Source organism: Tenrec ecaudatus, chromosome 9 (genome assembly GCF_050624435.1).
Source record: "Tenrec ecaudatus isolate mTenEca1 chromosome 9, mTenEca1.hap1, whole genome shotgun sequence".
Classification (NCBI taxonomy): Eukaryota; Metazoa; Chordata; class Mammalia; order Afrosoricida; family Tenrecidae; genus Tenrec; species Tenrec ecaudatus.
This window is the reverse complement of record NC_134538.1, coordinates 16,790,133-16,811,134: the sequence shown is the minus strand read 5'-3', so window position 1 is coordinate 16,811,134 and position 21,002 is coordinate 16,790,133. Positions and strand designations below refer to the sequence as shown.

General features: G+C 40.9%; 1 protein-coding gene across 2 annotated transcripts in view; it reads right to left on the bottom strand.

The window, feature by feature from the left end:
* LRRC28 (leucine rich repeat containing 28) overlaps nucleotides 1–21,002 on the bottom strand; it is a 169,198-nt gene that overhangs the window by 122,454 nt on the left and 25,742 nt on the right. The window contains exons 4-5 of one of the 2 annotated variants that reach the window (XM_075557898.1): nucleotides 20,592–20,629; nucleotides 18,431–18,568 (exon numbers count right to left, since the gene is read on the bottom strand). In XM_075557898.1, coding sequence (XP_075414013.1) covers nucleotides 18,431–18,568; nucleotides 20,592–20,629 — 176 coding nt within the window. The remainder of the gene's footprint in view (nucleotides 1–18,430; nucleotides 18,569–20,591; nucleotides 20,630–21,002) is intronic. The other variant, XM_075557899.1, reaches the window with a different exon arrangement.

The following is a 21,002-nucleotide window of genomic DNA, read 5'->3' as shown; positions in this document are numbered from 1 at the left end:
GGAATAAGTTGGTTATCATACAGAGATAGTGTAGAGATGACTATAATAAAATGATAAACCTTGTCACTTGAGGTCTCCTGATACACTTTAGACTTGACCTGGTTTTTAATATTTTCATACTGGGGCTTATCTCTGCTGTATTTCGTCACTGTTGGCAGCCTTCTGGAATCTTTGCTATGCGTCTTTTGGTATATGAAATCCAGGACGGAGGAACCCACAGAGACGAAAGCTAGAATGAGAGGTCCTGTGGGGTACAGCAGGGGATGCGAGGGAGTAAGGGGGACTGGATACCAAGGGGCTTAAGAAGGAAAAAAGCGTTCTGAGACCGACGTTGGTAGCAAATGTACAATACTGCTTGATATGATTGTACTATGAAATAGTATGTCTGGATTAGCTCTTAATAAAATGGTTTGGAAAAAACAAAAAAGTAGTTTCAAAGGACATCATAGGCAAAACAATACATTAACGTAAAACAGGCACGACAATGGACATTTTGGAAAAATTCTAAGGTACAGAATAGACAAAATTATTATGAATTATTGATTTCAAGAGTGTATTTGAATCTATTAAAACTCAAAAAGATTAAAAATTATTTTCTCTTACATTTAAAATTAATAGTATTCTCTGTTTTACAAGTAAATTAAAATGAACAAACTCATTGCTGTCAAGTCGGTTCCGACCCTTGGAGCCCATGTTGCTGGAGAACTTTAATCAGTAGTTGTCAATGGCTAGCTTTTCAGCAGTAGCTTGTCAGATCTTTCTTCTGACATTAACACTGCGTAAATTATCTGAATCACCTGTCTTTCAGTTAGTGTGGAGTGCAAATTATGAGACCCATGAATTTATCCCTTATTAAATGTAATACAAATAGCTGGTTTTTAGATAACTAATAATTTAGGCATTTAATCTCTGTAAATGAATCAATTTGATTATGCCACTAGATCATTATGCTTAGAGTAAGAGAATATGGAAATTTCTCTCTCAGCTAGAGCAGGGCCACGTGGGGAGACCATAAGATTAGGACAACATGCGAAGCATATTTAGCCCATTGTGATGACTCTCGGTCCATTGATTATGCACACAACATTGAGACAGAGAAACCGCCTCACTGCCAAACGTGCAGAACGCCCATCTAGCCTCCTAGTGATGTCAGGTAACAGAACGGCGGCACAGAAATCACAACTGTGCTTTGGGATATAGGCAATCCAGCACACCACTGTACTTTTTTGGTACATTTTTAATGTACATTTAAACTCTTTTAAGGGAAACCATATTTCTCATATTATACAACCAGAGAATTATAGAAATATTTATGACTCAAGTGATGGTTCTAATATTTAAATCTTGATTTTACATCGCTTAGAAGAAATGTATACTTTTCTTCATTTAAATATATGTGTATATTTTAAAAGGATGTAAGAACAGATCAAGGAAAGGAAAATTGTAAGGTCTATCACTTCAAACATCCATATATACCTTTCAGCTATATTTTCTAATTAACTTTCTGGTTGTTACAAAGTTTTATGATAATGTCTATGCAATGTCAGCGAACACTATCGCAGTTAAAGAAAATGAACTTGTAAATATAATACTAAAAACAAAAATACTAAAACACTAACATTGGTACTGTAAGTTCACACTAAAGTGATGAGTCCCAAACTTTTGAAATAATAAACAAAATTGATGCCGAATATAGACCACCCAGATTTTACCGCTCCCTCAGACTGGATCTGGTTGAGATAGCGATGACATCCCCCAACATCTAGGTGCATTCTTTCCTGTCTCTGCTTTTTCCAAATCGCTCATCACAGCTCTAGCCAGCTTTGACTGCAAGTTTTCTCCGTCTGAAGCAACTCAAACTCACCGCCTCTGAGTTCGCCCCCACTCACTGTGACCCCACAGGCAGAGCAAAGCTGTCGCTGTGGGTTTTTGCGACTATAACTCTTTCTGAGAGGAGACCATCTCATCTTTCTCCCTCGGCTTTACTGGGGGTTTCAAACTGCTGACCATGGAGCTACCAGGCCATGTTTAACCCACTGCACCACCAGGGCTCCTTGTCAAGTTTTCTCATTATCTTACAACTAAACAACAGTGAAAACTACAGCAAGTTTCTTAAAAACATCAAAGTAATTAAAAATAGTGTCTATTTTAATAAAAAAATAATTAGTAGAAAGTATTAAATAACTGTGATCCTATATGGGTGTGTGCGTAACCATGTCAAATTATATTTTGTTTAATTGCTTCTGATTACATCAGCCCTTGGCAAATCATAAAAGCTTTCCATCAAACAAGTTCATCATTAACTCTAAAATTACTTTTAAGACAGACAAGCTGATTAAAATAAACCTTTAACAAAATAAAACCTAATTTACAGATGTAGTAAGCAACAAGCATGTTTAAATAACAAAATGTTTTACATATTTAAAGATGTTAATTTTAAAATGCTTGTCTAATTTCTGCAGGCATTCTGTATTCTGCCAATTAATTTACTTCAAAATTACATGGTTTAAAAGCTTTATAATTATCTGAACATGTCACAAAACAATATACTGACCTAATGTGGAAAAACAAACGACAGGTATAAATTTACTGTGATAATGTAATCTTTTCTTACATGTCTATTTAAAACTTGCTTTTTGCACAGCGTGGCAAATAAATACATACATAAAACTATATGATATAAAAATGTGCATTTAAAATTCAGGAGCACACAGCAACGAAGCAAAGTTTTGCCAAGATAACAAAAGTACAATAAAATGACTCCAACCATCTCCCAAAACAACAGACCGATTTATTCCCCAAACTTAACAAGCTAATTTCTGAAATCACATTAACCAATTGTTTCCAAGGAGAAAGAATATTTAACAATTTTCAAGAAAAAATTAAGAATACTTCTATACTCAGGTTTTTTGTAACTTGATAGTTGTAGATTCCTATCATAGCAATCATAATACTTTTATTGATTTACTTAAATGAAGATCTTAATTGGGTAAATTGTTGGTCAATCTGTATTTCAGAAAGGTAATCCTGAAGAGTTGGATGGCAGACGATAAGAACACAGTTCATATGTAATAATGGCAGATATCCAAATCCACATCCACTCAGTTCCTCTCGCCGTAATTCTCGGCACTAGCCTCATGGTGCCGACCGGTCATCATTATTCCAACACAGCCCCAGCTTGTGATGAATTAAAGTGTATACAGAAAAGGACAAGGGGTGCCGAGGGGAAAGTAAATTTGGAAGTAGTTCACCTTAAGATTTGGGGTTTGCACACGAGTCACAGGGAAAGACCAAGACAGCCAGGGTGCAGCACAGCACCGACAATACACACAGCACTCCTCTGGCTCTTGGATGCTTCCTCCCCCGACTACCATGACCCCTGCTCCACCTACAAAGCCGGCTCGGCCGGAGCATGCGCACTGGTACAGATAAGAGCTCTCAACACACGGAATCCAGGACAGATAACTCCCTCAGGAACAGGGTAGGGGGAGCGTGGGGGGAAAGGAGGAGAAACAGGCAACTAACTATAATGATCGACATTTAACACACAACCCCCTCCGGTGGATGAACAACAGAAACATGGGTGAAGGGAGACAGGGGATGGTGTAAGACATGAAAAGAAGAATAATTTATAATTTATCAGGGGTCCCCTAGAGTGGGGGCGGGGGGAAAGAGGAAAAAAAGGAGGAGCTGATACCAAAGGCTCAAGCAGAAAGAAAATGTTTTGAAAATGATGATGGCAACATACATACAAATGTGTTTGAAACAGTTAATGGATTGTTATAAGAGCTGTACGAGCCCCAAGTAAGATGATTTATTAATTAGAAAAAAAGATTTCATGTTTGATCTCTGGTGGCAAGATGTTGGCTGCTTTTAAATTTCACAGATAGGGCAGTCTATGAAACGGGTTCAAGGTGCTAAGTCCATGAACACAGCTGATGGGGAATGCTTCCCAAGTCCAAAGGGCCAACTCTCTCTTAAAGTGACATCACAAAAAAAGTTTCTCCTCATATCTTCCCTGAAAGAGAGTATTTGTTCTGAGTTTACTTGACAAGAATACCTGGTCAACTATAACACTTTATTCTTGAAGTGATTTTAATGTCCGTTTTTATTCTAAGGTTTTTGCCCAGTTTTCAATATCAGCTTGTAAATAAAGCTTTAAAGTTTTAGCTTTCTGTAGAATCAAGTTTTATAATTTGTGATCATCTAATAGGAAAAGGAGGCTTCTGAGAAATCTGGGTTTTGTTTAGTGTAATATTAAAAATCAAAGATGTTACTATGGAGTCGACTCTGGCTCCTGGTGGCCACCGTGTGCAGAGTGAAATTGCTCTATAGGGGTTTCAACATGGTGACTTTTCAGAGCGTGTCAGCAGAACTTTCGGCCCGGCACCTCCCAGGAAGGTAAAAACTAACTTTTCAGTCACTAGTTGGATGCTTAACCATTGGTGCCACCCAGAGAACAAAGTCGATTACAGGGTCTGTAAAGCACACTGAGACATTGGGCTCTCATCAAACGATACGGGCTCTGGTAGGGAAATGGATTTGTTTATTCAGTGGCCATCCAGTGAACAAAGGGTCAACAGGTGGTTTGACTTTGAGTTTCTGAACCACTTGGCACTTTCTCTGGGACAAGGGATCACAATGCTCACATGCCCAGTGCTGCCTTCTCTCCCCTCCCTTCCTAGTCCCTTCTTTGGAAGAATGCAAACATCTAAAGGATTAGATGATGAATTATTGTATATTCCTTTGAAAGCTGGGCCCCTTTTTAGCTCACTTTTCCAGCCTACTTCCTCTAGTGCACTTACGGTATTTTGAAAAAGAGATATATGCTAACCAAGTGAAAGGATAAGTCCTCAAGATTTGTTGATAATCTGCAAAATAGAAAAGTCTACTTCCATACATTGCTGACCATATGTATGCAGCCTGGTGAGATCAGGGGGTGCTACAGCACAGTTTTTGGTTTTGTTTTTAAACTCTTATTCTTTTTCAGTGGGAAATCAAAGCTCACTGCTGCTGAGTCCATTCCGATTCGGAGTGATTATCTCATGGGGTTTTGAAGGTTGTGGGTCTTTACAGGAGCGGGCTACTCCGTAATTCTCCTGCAGAGCAGTTGCCGGGTTCAAATTGCTAACCTTTTGGCTGGCAACCAAGCCCTTTAACCAGTGTGCCACTAGGGTTCTTTTAATTTAAAAAGGGGGTAGTTTATTGCTATCACTGCTGTGGAATCAGTGAAAAGTTGAGTCTCCCTCGAAGGTCGGTTAGCCTGGAATTACCGAAGGCGAGTAACATGGAGCAAGCAGTCTTGATTATTTGGGGAGCGGGGGTCTATAAGAGAGCTGCTCTGTCTCCCTCTGACTTAAGCAGTGGGGAGACCGGCTATCAGACGAAACCACCGACAACACAATGATGGCAGAGCCAGTGCTCCTGGGCTCACCCCGCATCCCTAGAAACTATAACCTGGGGTCTCAAAGTGAGAGCACCTCAGGCCAAGAGTGGGAACAGCCTCGCTGAAAGAACTCTGCAGCCTGCTCCCATCCTGCTTCAAAGGATGCCAGGGAAGTGCCAACAAGACCAGCAGGAAGCACCGAGGGAAGCCTGCACACTGAGCCCCCAGATCCTCTATGTCCTTGCAGGGAGAAAGTGGCTTGTTCCTTGCCACCTCCACCAAGGGCCAAAAAGCACAGATTTCAGAAGCAAGTGGCAGGTAGGGCAGACCCAAAAAGCAATGCTAAAATTCATTCTAATATAGCAACAAAATAATGCAGGGTCAAAGAAAATTAAATGAAGGTGGGGGGTGATAAAAAAAATTCAACTTGACCATACATAAATTATAAGTTTTAGGAGCAAATTGTACTTTTTTTAACTTTTAAAATTGTTATCATTTTACAGTTTTTATCAATCTATTGTGTCGAGCACATTTGTACATATGTTGCCATCATCATGTTCAAAACATTTTTCTACTTGAGCCTGGACTGGTTTTACTTAGCACATATAAAGGAACTTCAAAAAATTCATGGAAAAGGGAATGAAAAGATAATGGAGGGAGGGAGTGGATAAAATGAGGAGTTGATGCCAGGGGCTGAAGTGGAGAGCAAATGTCTTGAGAATGATTAGAGCAATGAACGTGCAAATGTACTCAATTGCTGTATGGATGGATCGTGATAAGAGTTGTATAAGCCCCCAGTAAAATGATAAAAAATTAACAAGAATTGATGACACATTGGCAAACGCTTGCTGCTGCCCTTTAGAAGTGAGAAATCCATCTGCCTCCCTTTGAAAACATACCTTCCTAACAGTGCCTGCAGATGGAAGGGGGATACCTCCCCCAGTACCGAGAAGATCCTGACAACTGGACAGCCCGTCTCAAGCCTGACCACATAGAGTCGCTGATGGCTCCAGAAGATCCTCCACCAAGAATATTGGCTTTTCTGTTAACTTTGATTCTTTCCTGAACCCCCTTTTCCCTGAAAACCCTCCTTTCAACTGTAAACCCAAATAAAAGTCAACAAAGGAAATACAATGGGGAACTAAATAAACCTCCAGTCCTCTCAAAGAGAAAGGAGTCACAAAAGAACCTCTTTCCTAGGGTGGGGATACACTTCATCCAACCTGAAGATCCAGAGAAAAGATATTTTAAAGGATATAATTGCAGTTCAACGCCAGAAAGTCACAAGAGACACCACTCTTACCCTAAAACCTAAAACAAGCTCGATCAGCTACATGTCCATCGCTTTTATTGATTGAATTTTTGATGACTCCACCGGGACACGAATATCCATAGCTTTTAAAACTCACAGTGACGAAGACACAAATACACCTAAATGAAGTCCAAAAAGCAAGAGCCCATTTTAAAAGCAAAGCGCTCTCGGGCTGCTGTGATCCTTAATGAGCAGAGCAAAGACCAGGAGTCTGGACCACGCAAAAGTAAAGAAGACCAGGTTAACTGTTAAAACGATGCGTGGCCTGACCATCTTGGAACCTCGAGGCAGACCCGAGAGAGGGAGACGGTACTAACAGCCTCCTCGCCAATCCCTCTGGCTGTTCCTCACCCAACACAGAGGCAGGAAAGCTCAGGTGGTCCCTCGTGCCCTCTAGGCGTTCAGCTATGATGCCAGAAGCGATCTCTGCAGTAATGCCCATCCTGTACTCACTCACAGACTACTGGAAGCTGCAGGCATGCCCCACTGCTCCCCACCACGTGCACACGGGCTTCTACTGGGCCAACAGGACTGCCCTACCTCTCCTACGGATGAAGAAGAGTCCTTGGCATAGCTTATAACTGCCTGAGAAGTAGGCGACACACTTAACACAATCAATCATGAGGAAAACGCAAATTAAACGCAAACACTGCAAAGCCCTTTCACACATATTCCACAGTCCCAACCCACTGAGAGGATTTCTACTCTTGAGCAGAACAGAACTGCCCCCTCTGGGTTTCTGAGGCTGCCCACCTTTACAGGAACAGACAGCCTCGTCTTTCTCCTGCTCAGCGGCCGGTGGGCTCGAATTGCTGAGCAGTCAGTGTGTAACCAACTGTGCATACAGAAAACTAAATGAAAGGTTCTTATTCAACATACATAATCATTTCTCTATATGATTTTACTCAAAGTAAGTGAAACTCAACACACTGAAATGAAGGTAGGCCCTTCTAGGAAGATGGCGCCGAGGTAAGGTCACCCTGCAGGAACGTCCTTTGATTGAAATTTAAATCAGAAATGAGGAGGCAAGTTCAGGAGAGTGGAGCGAGGGTCAGCTGTGCTCACCAGGGCCGCATGCCCCTCCGGTTCCGCGGCCTAGACACAAATGCCTGGCGACCAGAGTATTGGTATCTGGCCTTAATCCCTCCCTCTCTTAAGCCGTGACCCACCCAACATGTTCATCTGCAACCCCTGTGCACCCACTTCGGAGACAATCACCGCACCACCTTCTATGACCCACCCCCCAGCGACCCACGGCTGTGGTTCTTGCCCAGGTGACCCACGAGCCATACCGCCCTGCTTCCCCCCTGACCCCAGCAACATATGCGCTGCAGATGCCTGTATATTCTCTCTGGCCCAGGTGACCAGAGCGAAGTGTTCCTCGCCCTAATCTCTCCCCCTCCCGCCTGAGACCCACACTCGGTGTTCACTATGCATCCACTCCCGGCGACCAGAGTGCCATGCCTCCCTCCTCAGTGACCAACCCCTCCCCCTAGCATTCCCTCCCTCTTCCCTCTGCACAGAGCCTCCCATGACACACATGCCAAAGTTCCCCTCATTTTCCTGTCCTGTGCCATACCCCTCCCCCTCCCACTTGAGACCCACACATAGTGCTTACCTGATCCCCTTGGATCCATCCCTTTGGTGACCCACTTGCCACACCACTCTCCCTCAAGTGACCTGGGAGCAGCACCCCTTGGGGTTCCCAACCCAGACAGCTTCCCCCCTCTAGGGCATCACAAGGACATCTCAATAGATTTCTTGAGGCCAAGGACATGGGAAACTGCTGCGGCCCACAGATCCGAATCCTAGCTGGGATAATCCCCTTTCCAAGGTCCTCCGTACTACCTTAATAGCAAGTCAACAGCTAGGCCCTGCAGCTGGAGAGCCCCAACAATCCAGGGAGAGAGCCAGGGGGCAGAGACATGAGAGACAGCTCAAACTCGTGGCATATCTGACTCCAATTTGTAGCTGATTCATTTTTAATATCTTCTGAGACAGATAACACACGGCTCCTTTCCCCACCAGAGGAATTGGAACTCATTAGACAGGGTTACTTGGCAGTCTTCCCCAGCCCTGACTACGAAGTCCCACCTCCCTGGAGTGCCCACTACAATAATCCTCTCTACCTTGCACTGCATGTAAGGACCAGAGAGTAATGAGCTGTCAAGTAACCTACGATAAAGCGGCTGTTATAAACACTCCCTGCATAAAGTACAGGTCCACAAGTCCACTCTGGCCCACACATTCCTACACCAGTTGCTCGTGTTTGCTCCATCCCTTCCGCCGGCGAAACCCCTAGTTCGTGTGCTGCCAGCAGGCTCACTCTTCCTAAGCTGCCGGTCGCCCACTCGAGCCAAGGGCCATTTAAGTGGTCCTGCACTGGCTGCTACAACCAAGTTCCCTCCCTCCAGCGAAAAGCCCCACAGCCTACTCCCAAACAGACCACTCTTCCCACATGTGCCTGTGTGTACTTCATCCCCCTCCGGCCCGGTGACTCACCTGAGCCTAGAGCTACAAACCTGAAGGCTGTTCTCACATGCTTGCCCCCATGCTGCGAGTAGGCCCAGGATAGACTACTCATTTAGGGCACCAACAAGACTTCCCAGTGCCCTTCTGGAGGTGTTGGATGCTGGAGACCACTGTGGCCCGAAGATTTTAATCCCTATTGGGGCAATCCCATTACGGAGCTTCTGCATACCCCCCTAATAGGAAGGGGGGGTAGGTGCTCCAGATAGATAACCCCAGCTGTCAAGTGAGAGACCCAGCCCCAGTATGTTCTAGGTAGTTCTTAGACTTATTCTTATTAGCCTCTGACATAGAAAACACAGGGCTCATCGCCTGCACTCTACACAACAGACACAAAGTACCACCTCCAGCTCCACCAACATGCCACACAAACTACAATCCAGAGCAGGAGTCACTACAGAAAATCAAGAGAAACTAATGCCAATGTCTGAAAGGACCCGAACCTAGCCATGTACATAGAAGAAGCAGACTTTGAATGGCCACAAAAAGAAATCTTCAGAATACTGCTTAGAGTCATACAAGAGATGAGGGAATCAATACAGAAAAGGGCTAAAAAATAGAGGATAGAGTCCCCATACCAAAGGGAAATACAAGCATTAAAGGAAGATGCAGCAGAATAAAAGAAAACAGTAAGAGACTTCACCCATAGGTGGGAAGAAGCAGAGAACCATATCAGCGAATGGAAAGACAACCAAGCAGAGTTCAACAAATCAAACATGATAATTTAAAAAGCTGGATGGAGGAGGGAGGGGGAAAAATGAGGAGCTGATGCCAGGGGCTTAAGTGGAGAGCAAATGCTTTGAGAACGATGACAGCAATGCATGTGCAAAAGTATTTTACACAATTGATGTACATATGGATTGTGATTAAGAGTTGTGTGAGCCCCTAATAAAATGATTTTTTAAAAAGAAGCTGAAGAAAGCCTGAGAACAACAAATAATGTTATGAAAAGAAACAATATCTGAATAACTGGGATACCAGCGCAAAATGTAACAAAGATATCAACATAATGAACTATAATTGTAGTCCGAGAATCATCTACCCCACCAACCTCTAAAGGTATACTTTAGAGAATACGTTAAAAAACAAACAAACAAAGACCCGGCACTACAAAGATCACGTTCCAACTCACTTTGGTCAGAAGAACAACATCCATACAACACAAACATAAGACCACCACATGGTGTAAAACTATCGAGAAGTCATGACACTGAAAGCAATGCCCAAGACTTCTTTGATCCAACAGAGGAAAGAAGGCAAATATGAATTCTCCACACATACATAACACAAAAGGTACAAGGTAGCGTAAGGAATTCACAGATGGATGTAATTAATCTGAGTTCAGCCATTATAAGACAAAGACTAGCAGAGTGGATTAGGAAACAAAACCTGCAAGAGAGTCATCCGTCTCAAGCTCACAGAAAAATACAGTTTGAGAGTTAAAGGTTGGCGACAAGTGTATCAAGAATATGCAATCTAAAGAAAGCAGAAGTTGAAATTCTAATCTCTGAAAAAATTTATCTCAGGGTGGAGGGCATAATAAGAAATAAGTATGGGCACTATATAATGCTTAAGGGAGCAGTAGACAAAGAACATAATAAGCATATACATGCCCAACGAGAGACCTGAAAAGTTCATCAACCAAATCCTGCAAAAGACAAATCACAGGTTTGACAATAAAAGTAGTAGAATTCAACCTACCTCTCTCTAAAATAGACAAATCAGTGAGAATAAAGCTAAGCAAAAATGCTACAATCAGACAACGAGACCTGATAGATATATTCACAGCTCTCCACCCCAGTACAGAAATAAATACACATTTTTTTCACATACACATGGCACATATTTGAAAACAGACCACATGCTGGGGTACAAGTTAAGCTTGAGTAAATTCAAACAAAGAAAGGAAAACAAGAGTAAATACACAGAAGCTAAATAACATATTTCTGAAAAAGGACTGGGTTTGGGCCCAAATTAGAGGTTAAATTAGAAAGTTTCTAGAAACAAATGAGAATGAGAATACATCATACCAAACGCACGGGATACAGCAAAGGTAGGTCAGAGGATGCATGATAGCAATAAACGCACACATGAAGAAGAAAGAGAGACTCTATCACAAAACCACCAGCAGTTGGAACAGAGTCAAAAGAAAAATCCATCTAATGGCAAAAGAAACTATAAAAATTAGGGTGGACATAAACAAATGGGAAAACAAAACAATGGGGAAAAACTCAATAAAAAAGCTGGCTCTTTGAGAGGATCAACAGAATTAGCAAACTGCTAGCAAACCTAACAAATGATAGGAAGGAGCAGTCATTAATATCCAGGATAAGGGATGAAATAGTGTAAATTACAACAGACCCCAATGAAATTAAAAGACTAATTGCACAGTATCACCAAAGACTGTACTCTAATGATTTCAATAACTTGGAGGGCACGGACAAATACCTGGAAAAACAAACCCTTCCAAAATTATCTCATATGGACATCATGAACCTGAACAGACCCATAGCCAAAGTAGAAATAGATAAGGCTATTAAGGAACTCCAAACTAAAAACATCCCCAGTCCAGATGGTTTCATATGAGAATACAACCAAGCATTCAGGGATGCTGACACTAATCCTACACAAACTCTTCCAGAACATAGAGAAAGATGGTAAACTCCCAAACACATTCTGTGAAGCTAGTACAATACTGATAGCAAAGCTGGGCAAGGATCCCAGGAGAATAGAGAATTACAAGCCGATGCTGCTAATGAACACAGATGCAAAAATCTTGACCAACAGAATACAAAACTACATCAAAAACACAACCCATCCTGACCAAATGGGATTCATACCAGGTATGCTGGGATGGTCCAACATTCAAAAAACAATCAACTTTATCCTCCCAACTAGCAAGAAAATGGACAAGAAATGCATGACAGTATCCATAGATGCAGAAAAGGCGTTTGACAACATTCAACCCCCATTCCTAATTCAGACACCCGAGATGACAGGATTAGAAGGAAAAAACAAGAGCCAGCATTACAATGAATGGGGAAAACACGAAAAAATTCCCACTGACTAAGGGGACCCAACAAGGATGGCCCTTGTCCCCACTTTTATTCCACAATGTCTTGGAGGTCTTAGCTAATAATATAAGGCAATGGAAGGATATCAAAGGCATACCATATATACTCCAGTATAAACTGATCTGAATATCAGCCGAGGCATCTAATTTTACCACAAAAAAATTGCGTTAAAAATGTGCTGGGAAAACTTGGCTTATACACGAGGATATATGGTATGTTTGGGGAAAGAAGTGAAATTATCTTTATTTGCAGATGATGTGATTTTTTACATTGAGAACCCCATAGACTCCACAACAAGAATGCTGGAAATGATAGAGGAATATGGTAAATTGGCAGTATATAAGATCCATCCTCAGAAGTCAACTGGATTGCTATATGCCATGGAGGGGATTGCAGAAAAAGCGATCGAGAAGTCAGTACCCTTCACAATAGCCAAGCATAAATTGAAATATCCAGGGATATACCTAACCAAAAAAATCAAAGGATATGAATGAAGAAAACTATACAACATTATTATAAGAAACCAAAAGGGAACTTCATAAGTGGAATAATATCCCATGCTCATGAATCGAAAGACTCAATATTGTAAAGATGGCACTCCTGCAATCCTGTTATAAATTCCAGTATCATTTTTCAAAGAAATGGAAAAAATGATTACCAACTTCCTATGGAAAGAGAAGATGCCCATGATTGGCAAAGAAACCCTCAAGGCAAAGAACAAAGTGGGAGGGCTTGCCTTACCTGACTTCAAAACTTATTATACAGTCACAGTTGTCAAAACAGTATGGTACTTATACAACAATAGATATTCAGAGCAATGGATAAGAACAGAAAATCCAGAAATAAAAACAGCAGTACACAGACTTTGACAAAGGCCCCAAAAATATCAAATGGGAAGTAGATCCCCTTTTCAGCAAATGGTGCTGGAAAAACTGGTTACCGGTCTGCAGAAGAATGAAACAAGACCTTTACTTCATTCATGCACAAGAACAAATTCAAGGTGGATCACAGATTCCAAGGTAAAATTCAAAACCATCAAGATCATCAATGAGAAAATCGGGACAAAGCTAAGAACCTTAGCACAGGGAATACAGAGGCTATCATAAATTAGGAAGGATACACACCCAGAGGAAGATAAAATAGATGAGTGGGACATTTTAAAGACAAGACACTTGTGTATATCAAAAGACTTCATGAAGAGTGTAAAGAGAACCCACAGAGTGGGAAAAGGTATTGAGTAATGACATATCAGACAAAGAGCTTATTAGTAAAATCTACAGAGTCCTGCAGGCTTACAACAAGAAAAAAATGAATAGCCCAAAGAGGAGGTGGGCAAGAGACTGGAACAGAAGGGTCACAAAGGAGGAACTCGGAACGGCCAGTAAGCATATGAGAAAATGTTCCTGACCGTTAGCCATGCAGGCAATGCAAATCAAAATAACTATGAGATACCACTTTACAGTCTCAAAGATAGCCCAATTCAAAAAACCAGAAAGCAACAAATGAAGGACACGTGGTGAGCTAGGAACTCTCATTCACTGCTGGTGGTCTTGTAGAAACAGATAGCCGGCTACTTTGGAATGTGACTTGGTGATGTCTAAACAGATACAAATCGAGTTATATGACCCAGCAGTCCCACTACTGGGCATACACCCAGAAGAAATAAGGAACAGACCACAAACAGACATCTTCTTCCCAATATTCGTCACTGTGCAGTTTACAATTGCAAAAAATTGGAAACAACCTAAAAATCCATCAACAGACAAATGGATTTTTAAAAATCTGGTATGCTCACACAATGCAATACTATGCATCCTTAAAAAATAGTGATGAGACAATGAAGCACCTCATCTCATGGAAGGAGTTAGAGGACATATGCTGAGTTAAGGTAGCCCAAACACAAAAGGCCAAGTGTAACATGCGTCCACTGAGGTAAATTCAAACAGCAGAACGGGCTTAAGGGAAAGCATGCACAACACACAATTTCTGGGCTGAGGACCACATATTCTGGCAAGAGCCAGACCAAATCCAATGATTCATATATCATAAACATCAGATACAGATTGCATCTGTGCTGAAAGGCATCTTTCACCCCCACCCCACCCCCCTCAAACGTCTTTAAGGCCACAGAGCGGTGGGGGAAGAAAAACTAAGCAAATGGGGGGTCAGGGCACTAACCAACCCAAGGGGAGGATATTGTTTATACCTCCACAGGAGAGGGAGCAGGAGCAGACCGTATTCTGACACGAGGGCAGAATAAGGGCATGAGGGCAATGTTCCTGAGTAGAGCAGCTCTCGTTCGCAGAGATGACTGGAGGGCTGGCCTCAACTGGAAAGAAGATGGCCTCTCCCTAGAGGACAGCATTGACAAGAACAGCCCTGAAGATACAGTTTGGAGAAAGTGGCGGGTCTGACCAGCCACACGGGGCAGACCAAGAGGGTACTGCAATAGACCAGAGATGGGAGCGAAGCCACAAAGTCTCCAAGGAATCCTGGGATGACTTCTAACTCAGTGACAGCATTTGGCTGTCACTGAACTGTTTGTGGATTACTCACAAGGGGTGCCACACTGAGAATCTAAGGTGCAAATGGGGGGTGGGAGCACTAGACAGCTCCATCCTGGACGGTGGGCGTGGACTTACAGGAAACTCGCCTTTTGGGCATGAATGCGGCTGTATGTCAAGATCCCTGTTAGACTGGTGTCAATCTGCATGTTGTTAGAGGTGGGTTTCTTTTTTAATCTTTTATTTTATTATTTAGTTTTAGGTTTTACTTTTTGGTGTTTACCGACACAAGAACTGCAGGACAGGCAGTCTTACAGAGACAGACAGTGGCTGGGACAATGGTTCATCTGGGGGATGGGAGGGCAGGATACGGGGGGAGGTGAGTAGGGAGCCAACAACGATGAGGGAATACAAAGTGCTCTGAAAGTGAGTGTAGATTTTCTGGTTATGTTTGATCCATCGAATTGTATATGAGAGGAATTACTGAGAGGTGAATGACAGGGCAAACATAATAGGGTTAGGGTTAGGGTTAGGAGGGGAACAACACCAATATATATATAAACATATAATAAATATATATATGTGTTTGTTTATATATGTATACATACATATATGTAAATGCAACAAGTAAGTAGATGGACTTTGAGCCTCTACTTAAATCTTACCTCAGGTACAAGAATGGCTTGTTGTAATCATGTGGCATTGTATGATACCCATTTTCCAGACACAATCACTGAAGACCAAAATGGGTGCATACGCAAATGTGGTGAAGAAAGCTGATGGTGCCTGTCTATCAAATGCTATTACGTCTGGGATCTTAAAGGCTTGTAGTTAAAGAAGCAACCATCTATCAGGGAAGCAACAAAGCCCATATGGAAGAAGCACTCCATCCTGTGTGAGTGTCAATGGGAAGAGGAATCAGAAATTAAAAAAACACTCAATCAAATCGATATAAAGGGGACTGGATATAGTGAAGACCCAAAGTCCACCAGCAAGACAATTGGACAGTCCTTCTTAGAAGGGCCTCACGGAATGGAGGGTAAATCCAGATTCAGTTTGGCACTGATGAACCACATGACTATCCTCTAGTAAAGATTATATCCCTAATCATGTTAGATTTGCATTTGTTCATTTGCACACTCAAGATCGCTTGGTACATGGCAGTCAAGATAGATGACTGCTCAGAGACCATGGCAAGAGGAAGGGTTCCCTGAGGGTATGGGAAGTGAGGGGGAGGGGCTGAAAGGAGGAGAGGGAAGGTGATGGCATTGATGACTGTATTACTCCACCCAATGCCATTGAGCAACAAACCTGTACGAGAAGGGAGGGAAGGGATAGCTGGACTGAATAAAATATGTCAATAAAAGATTATTCTTTAGTAAAAATAAAGAAAATTTTTTAAAGAAATGAAGCTAGGAAAATGAAACCAGATGTAATTACCCAAAATATCTTATGCAAAAGGCAAGATATAAATAATACAAAAGCAGTCAGGAAACACATAACCTTTACTGGTGATCAGGAGGCAGGCAGCAGAATTAGAGTAAAGCCTTAGCCTCTGAGACTATATAATGGAAGGAAATGACCACATTCTATGACCACAAATGTTTTTATCTTACAGGAAACAACAGAATAATAAAATATAGAGAAAAACAGTTTGACATAACTGATTTTTTTTCTGAATTAATTATACTTTCTTCAAAAGTATGTAAAGACAAGTTTACAAATGCAGTATATCCATTAGAATCTATAAAACATCTTGTATAAGTTTCATATATGAAAATATTAAGAAAGCTTAAAATATTTTAATGGTATATTTCTAAAGCAATCTAAAAAAGAGAATCTAACTATCTGAATATCAGAATAAATCTGATGAAAACTAGAAAGACAAAACATTGGCTAAGCTAGATTATATAAAATAAGCCCTAAAGGTAAGATCATATTCCCGTATTGCCTTATAAATTTGCATATCAACTATAATGGGAAAAAATAAGGTGTTCACTACATGAGGTTAAAAATTATTTTAAAGCAGTCACTGCCACGATGGTACCATTTTTATAAGCAAGGTTAGACCTATATATAAATGCAAGCATATTAAAAATAAATAAACAAATGCAAGCATATAAAGTCTGAAAATTAAATGTTACTGTTTCCATTAAGACATTTAGAAACCTCTGTATTTGAAAAACAAAACTTAAGAAAATATTTTTAATCACAAAGAAATACACTAGATTTTCTTCATTTATGATGTCACATGAATAGGTTTTAAATACTCTCATATACCTATAGCTTCCTAACAGGTAATCTTGAGTCACAAGCTTGACCTGGACCTGGACTAGTTGTTGTTCACAAAAGAGTTACTAAGTAGAAATGATCCCAGCCCATTGTCTTGCATCTGTATCTTCTCTATTAATCCTTGAATACATAGTAGTTTTCATGTAATACCTGAAGCTCAAGAGGTTTTTTCTTAATCATATCTAATCTTTTTAATCTGAGACATTATATATGACAGTGGAATCTGTAAATATGAGGATTCACAAAGGATAGACCTAATACCCCAACCAAAAAAAGTCAAAAGGCTTAAGGTTCATGTGGTCCAAGAATCCAAAAAGCTAAACACTACCGGGATTCAACGCCGACTCTTTATGTCCCTATAGGACAGGGTAGAACCGCCCCTGTGTTTCTGAGGATGGAACAGGAGTAGAAAGTGCTGTCTGTCTCCCATGGAGCAGCTGGTGGTTTAGAACCACCGACGTTTTGGTTCACAGCGCAAAGTTAACACAGCTATGCCAGCAGGGCTTCTTGTGGTGCCGGAGAATGCGGCATTTTCATGCTGTCTGTACAACTGAAAACATACCATTGCTACCAAGTCAATTCTGATTCTCGGCCACTCATTTGTCAGAGTAGAACAATGTTCCACAAGGTTGAAGTAGCTCACTTTTCAATAGACCACGGGGGCCTTTCTTCTGAGGTGTCTCCAAGTGGAGTTACACCCCAAACCTTCCTGGGAGCAGCTGAGCCTGCGACTCTGCAGCACCCATGAGCTCCTTGGACCTTCAATTACATGGGGATGGCGATAGCTATCCTGTTCAGTACGTATGTATAACTGACGACTACTTCTAGGATGCACATGTAAGCTCTGTTACATTCTAACACGATTTCCTATTAGAGCAAACTGAATATGTACCAAGGACTCCAAAGGAAGACCAGAATATGTTGCATGCACTGGCCTTTTAGCTACTAAAATGACTGTCTTCTGAGGAGTTCACTTGAACTCTCTTATGTAAGACTCACAACTGAACTGAATTTCGTCCAAATATTTTGCCAAGGCAGTACTTCTAAGGGGGCACGAATTCCAATGCACAATAATAATAGCTATATTAATAATAATAGATAATAACTATAACAAAATAGTAGCTTCAAACATAAACACCACATTCTTAAGTTTGCAGCAGAGTTAAGACTCTTAGACACACTTTACATACATTCCTTATTCCACCTTCAAACAAATAGACAATACTCACAAACATATACATAACCTACTGTCTTAAGACACCCAGTGAGAAACATGAATAAAAATAGATTTATAATAGATAAGAGACCATTAAGTGCAATATCCAATGATTACCTGGAGGTAGGTATTGTAGTTGGTTATTAGCTAATCGAAGATGACGTAAAGCTTTCAGACGACCGATTTCTGGGCAAACAATTTCTAAGGCATTGTCACTAAGATCCAGATACTGGAGTTTTATAAGGGACCCAATAGCTTAAAAAAAAAACAACAACAACACACACACACACAAAAAAAAAACACAGCAAAACATCAAAAATTTGAGCCAGTGCTATGCCAAATACTTAACGCAAGTATACCAAATTAATTAATTTTAATATTCATATTCTGCTTCTTTGGAACTAAAGTTTACTGAAGTGACAATACTTCCACTTCAAGATGAAATATAAATTTTAATGATAATTTTATGGGGGCTCTGACAACTCTTATAACAATCCATACATCAATTATATCAATCATATTTTGTACATATGCTGCCATCAAGGATGAAACATAATTTTAAAAGAACACAAATTAAAATGTACTTTCATAAATAATTCCAGAAACAAACAAAAGATCATTTTTCTCTTACTATATTTGAAATTGAAATTTTAAATTTAGAATGCTCATCTTAATCACCTAGCAACTTATCTAAACATAATTCACATAAGCATTATAACTGTTTACTTATTTATTTAATAATAAGTTTTAATTGGATTTAATAAATGAAAGAAAAGCTGTTTTGTACCTGGTATAAAGATGTTTGCACTTCTTTTATTAAATTGGAACTTTATGATGCTCACTCTCCCGACACAACGGCTGGAGCCAAAGTGGGTAAACAAGTAAATGTGGTGAAGAAAGCTGATGGTGCCCGGCTATCAAAAGAGATAGTGACTGGGGTCTTAAAAGCTTGAAGATAAACAAGCGGCCATCTAGCTCAGAAGCAACAAAGTCCACATGGAAGAACACACCAGCCTGTGTGATCGAGTGGTCCCAAAGGGATCAGTTACCAGGCATCAAAGAACAAAAAATCATATCATTGACTGCACACCTCCATGATAGGATCGCTGAAGACAAATGGGTGCACAAGCAAATGTGGTGAAGAAAGCTGATGGTGCCCGGCTATCAAAAGAGATAGTGTCTGGGGTCTTAAAGGCTTGAAGGTGAACAAGCGGCCATCTCGCTCAGAAACAAATAAGCCCACATGGAAGAAGCACACCGGCCAGTGCGATCACGAGGTGCCCAAGGGACCAGATATAAGGCATCATGCAAAAAAAAAAAAGATATAAGTGTGTGTATGTATGTGTATATATGTGTATATGTATAAATGTATGTGTATATATATATTATATTAAATGAAGGGGGAAGTGCAGAGTGGAGACCCAAGGCCCAAGTGTCGGCCAATGGAGATCCCCTCATAGAGGGGCTTAGGAGAGGAGATGGGTTAATTAGGGTGTGAGGTAGTATCGATGAAGAACACAGCTTTCCCCCAGATCCTGGATGCTTCCTCCCCCCAACTACCATGATCCGAATTCTACCTTGCAGGGCTGGATAGCACAGAGGCTGTACACTGGTACATACGAGGGTTGGAGGTACAGGGAATCCAGGGTGGATGATACCTTCAGGACCAAGGGTGTGAGGGACGATGCTGGGAGAGTGGAGGGTGAGTGGGTTGGAAAGGGGGAACTGATTACAAGGAGCCACATGTGACCTCTTCCCTGGGAGAGGGACAGCAGAGAAGGGGGGAAGGGAGACCCCGAATAGGGCAAGATATGACAAAATAACGAGGTATAAATTACCAAGGGCATATGAGGGAGGGGGGAAAGGGGAGGGGGGGGGGGAAAAGAGGACCTGATGCAAGGGGCTTAAGTGGAGAGCAAATGCCTTGAGAATGATTGGGGCAGGGAATGTATGGATGTGCTTTATACAATTGATGTATGTATATGTATGGATTGTGGTAAGAGTTGTTGGAGTCCCTAATAAAATGTAAAAGAAGAAAAGAGAAAAAAATGATTAGGGCAAAGACTGTACAGATGTGCTTTATACAATTGATGTATGTATATGTATGAACTGTGAAAAGAATTGTATCAGCCCCAATAAATTGTTAAAAAAAAAAAGATATTTGCAATTAAAATTCCCTTCTGTATCACAAAAATGCCTTGAAAGAGAACACTTGTTCTATTTATAAAGCAAAGGTGAAACTGTAGTATTTCCTAACTAAAACTCAAAAGTCACTTACCTTCTGGAACCACAACTATGTTATTTGAATGAAGGTACCTGGGGAAAAGGAAATGAAAAGCAACTCTCAGTCTTCAGTACTTTTGATAATCATATTATAAAATCAAATATAAAAGAACCAAAACTTTATTTCATATAGTGTGCTAATGCACCCCAAACCAATGCATGGTTATCACAGTAGTGGGACACTCTTGAGAATAGTACTTAATGATAAAATTTCAAATATTAGAGGTACTTAACTGAGATATATGCTATATTAAAATATCAGTCTCAAAATAATAGGTCTCCCAATAAAACTGTCCAAAAATAATAAAACAACAGCATGGCCAACAGATAAATTATGATGTGATCTTAGATGATGAAGCAAATTACTAGTTTTCTTGTCCATTTATATTATTCAACTTGTATAAGG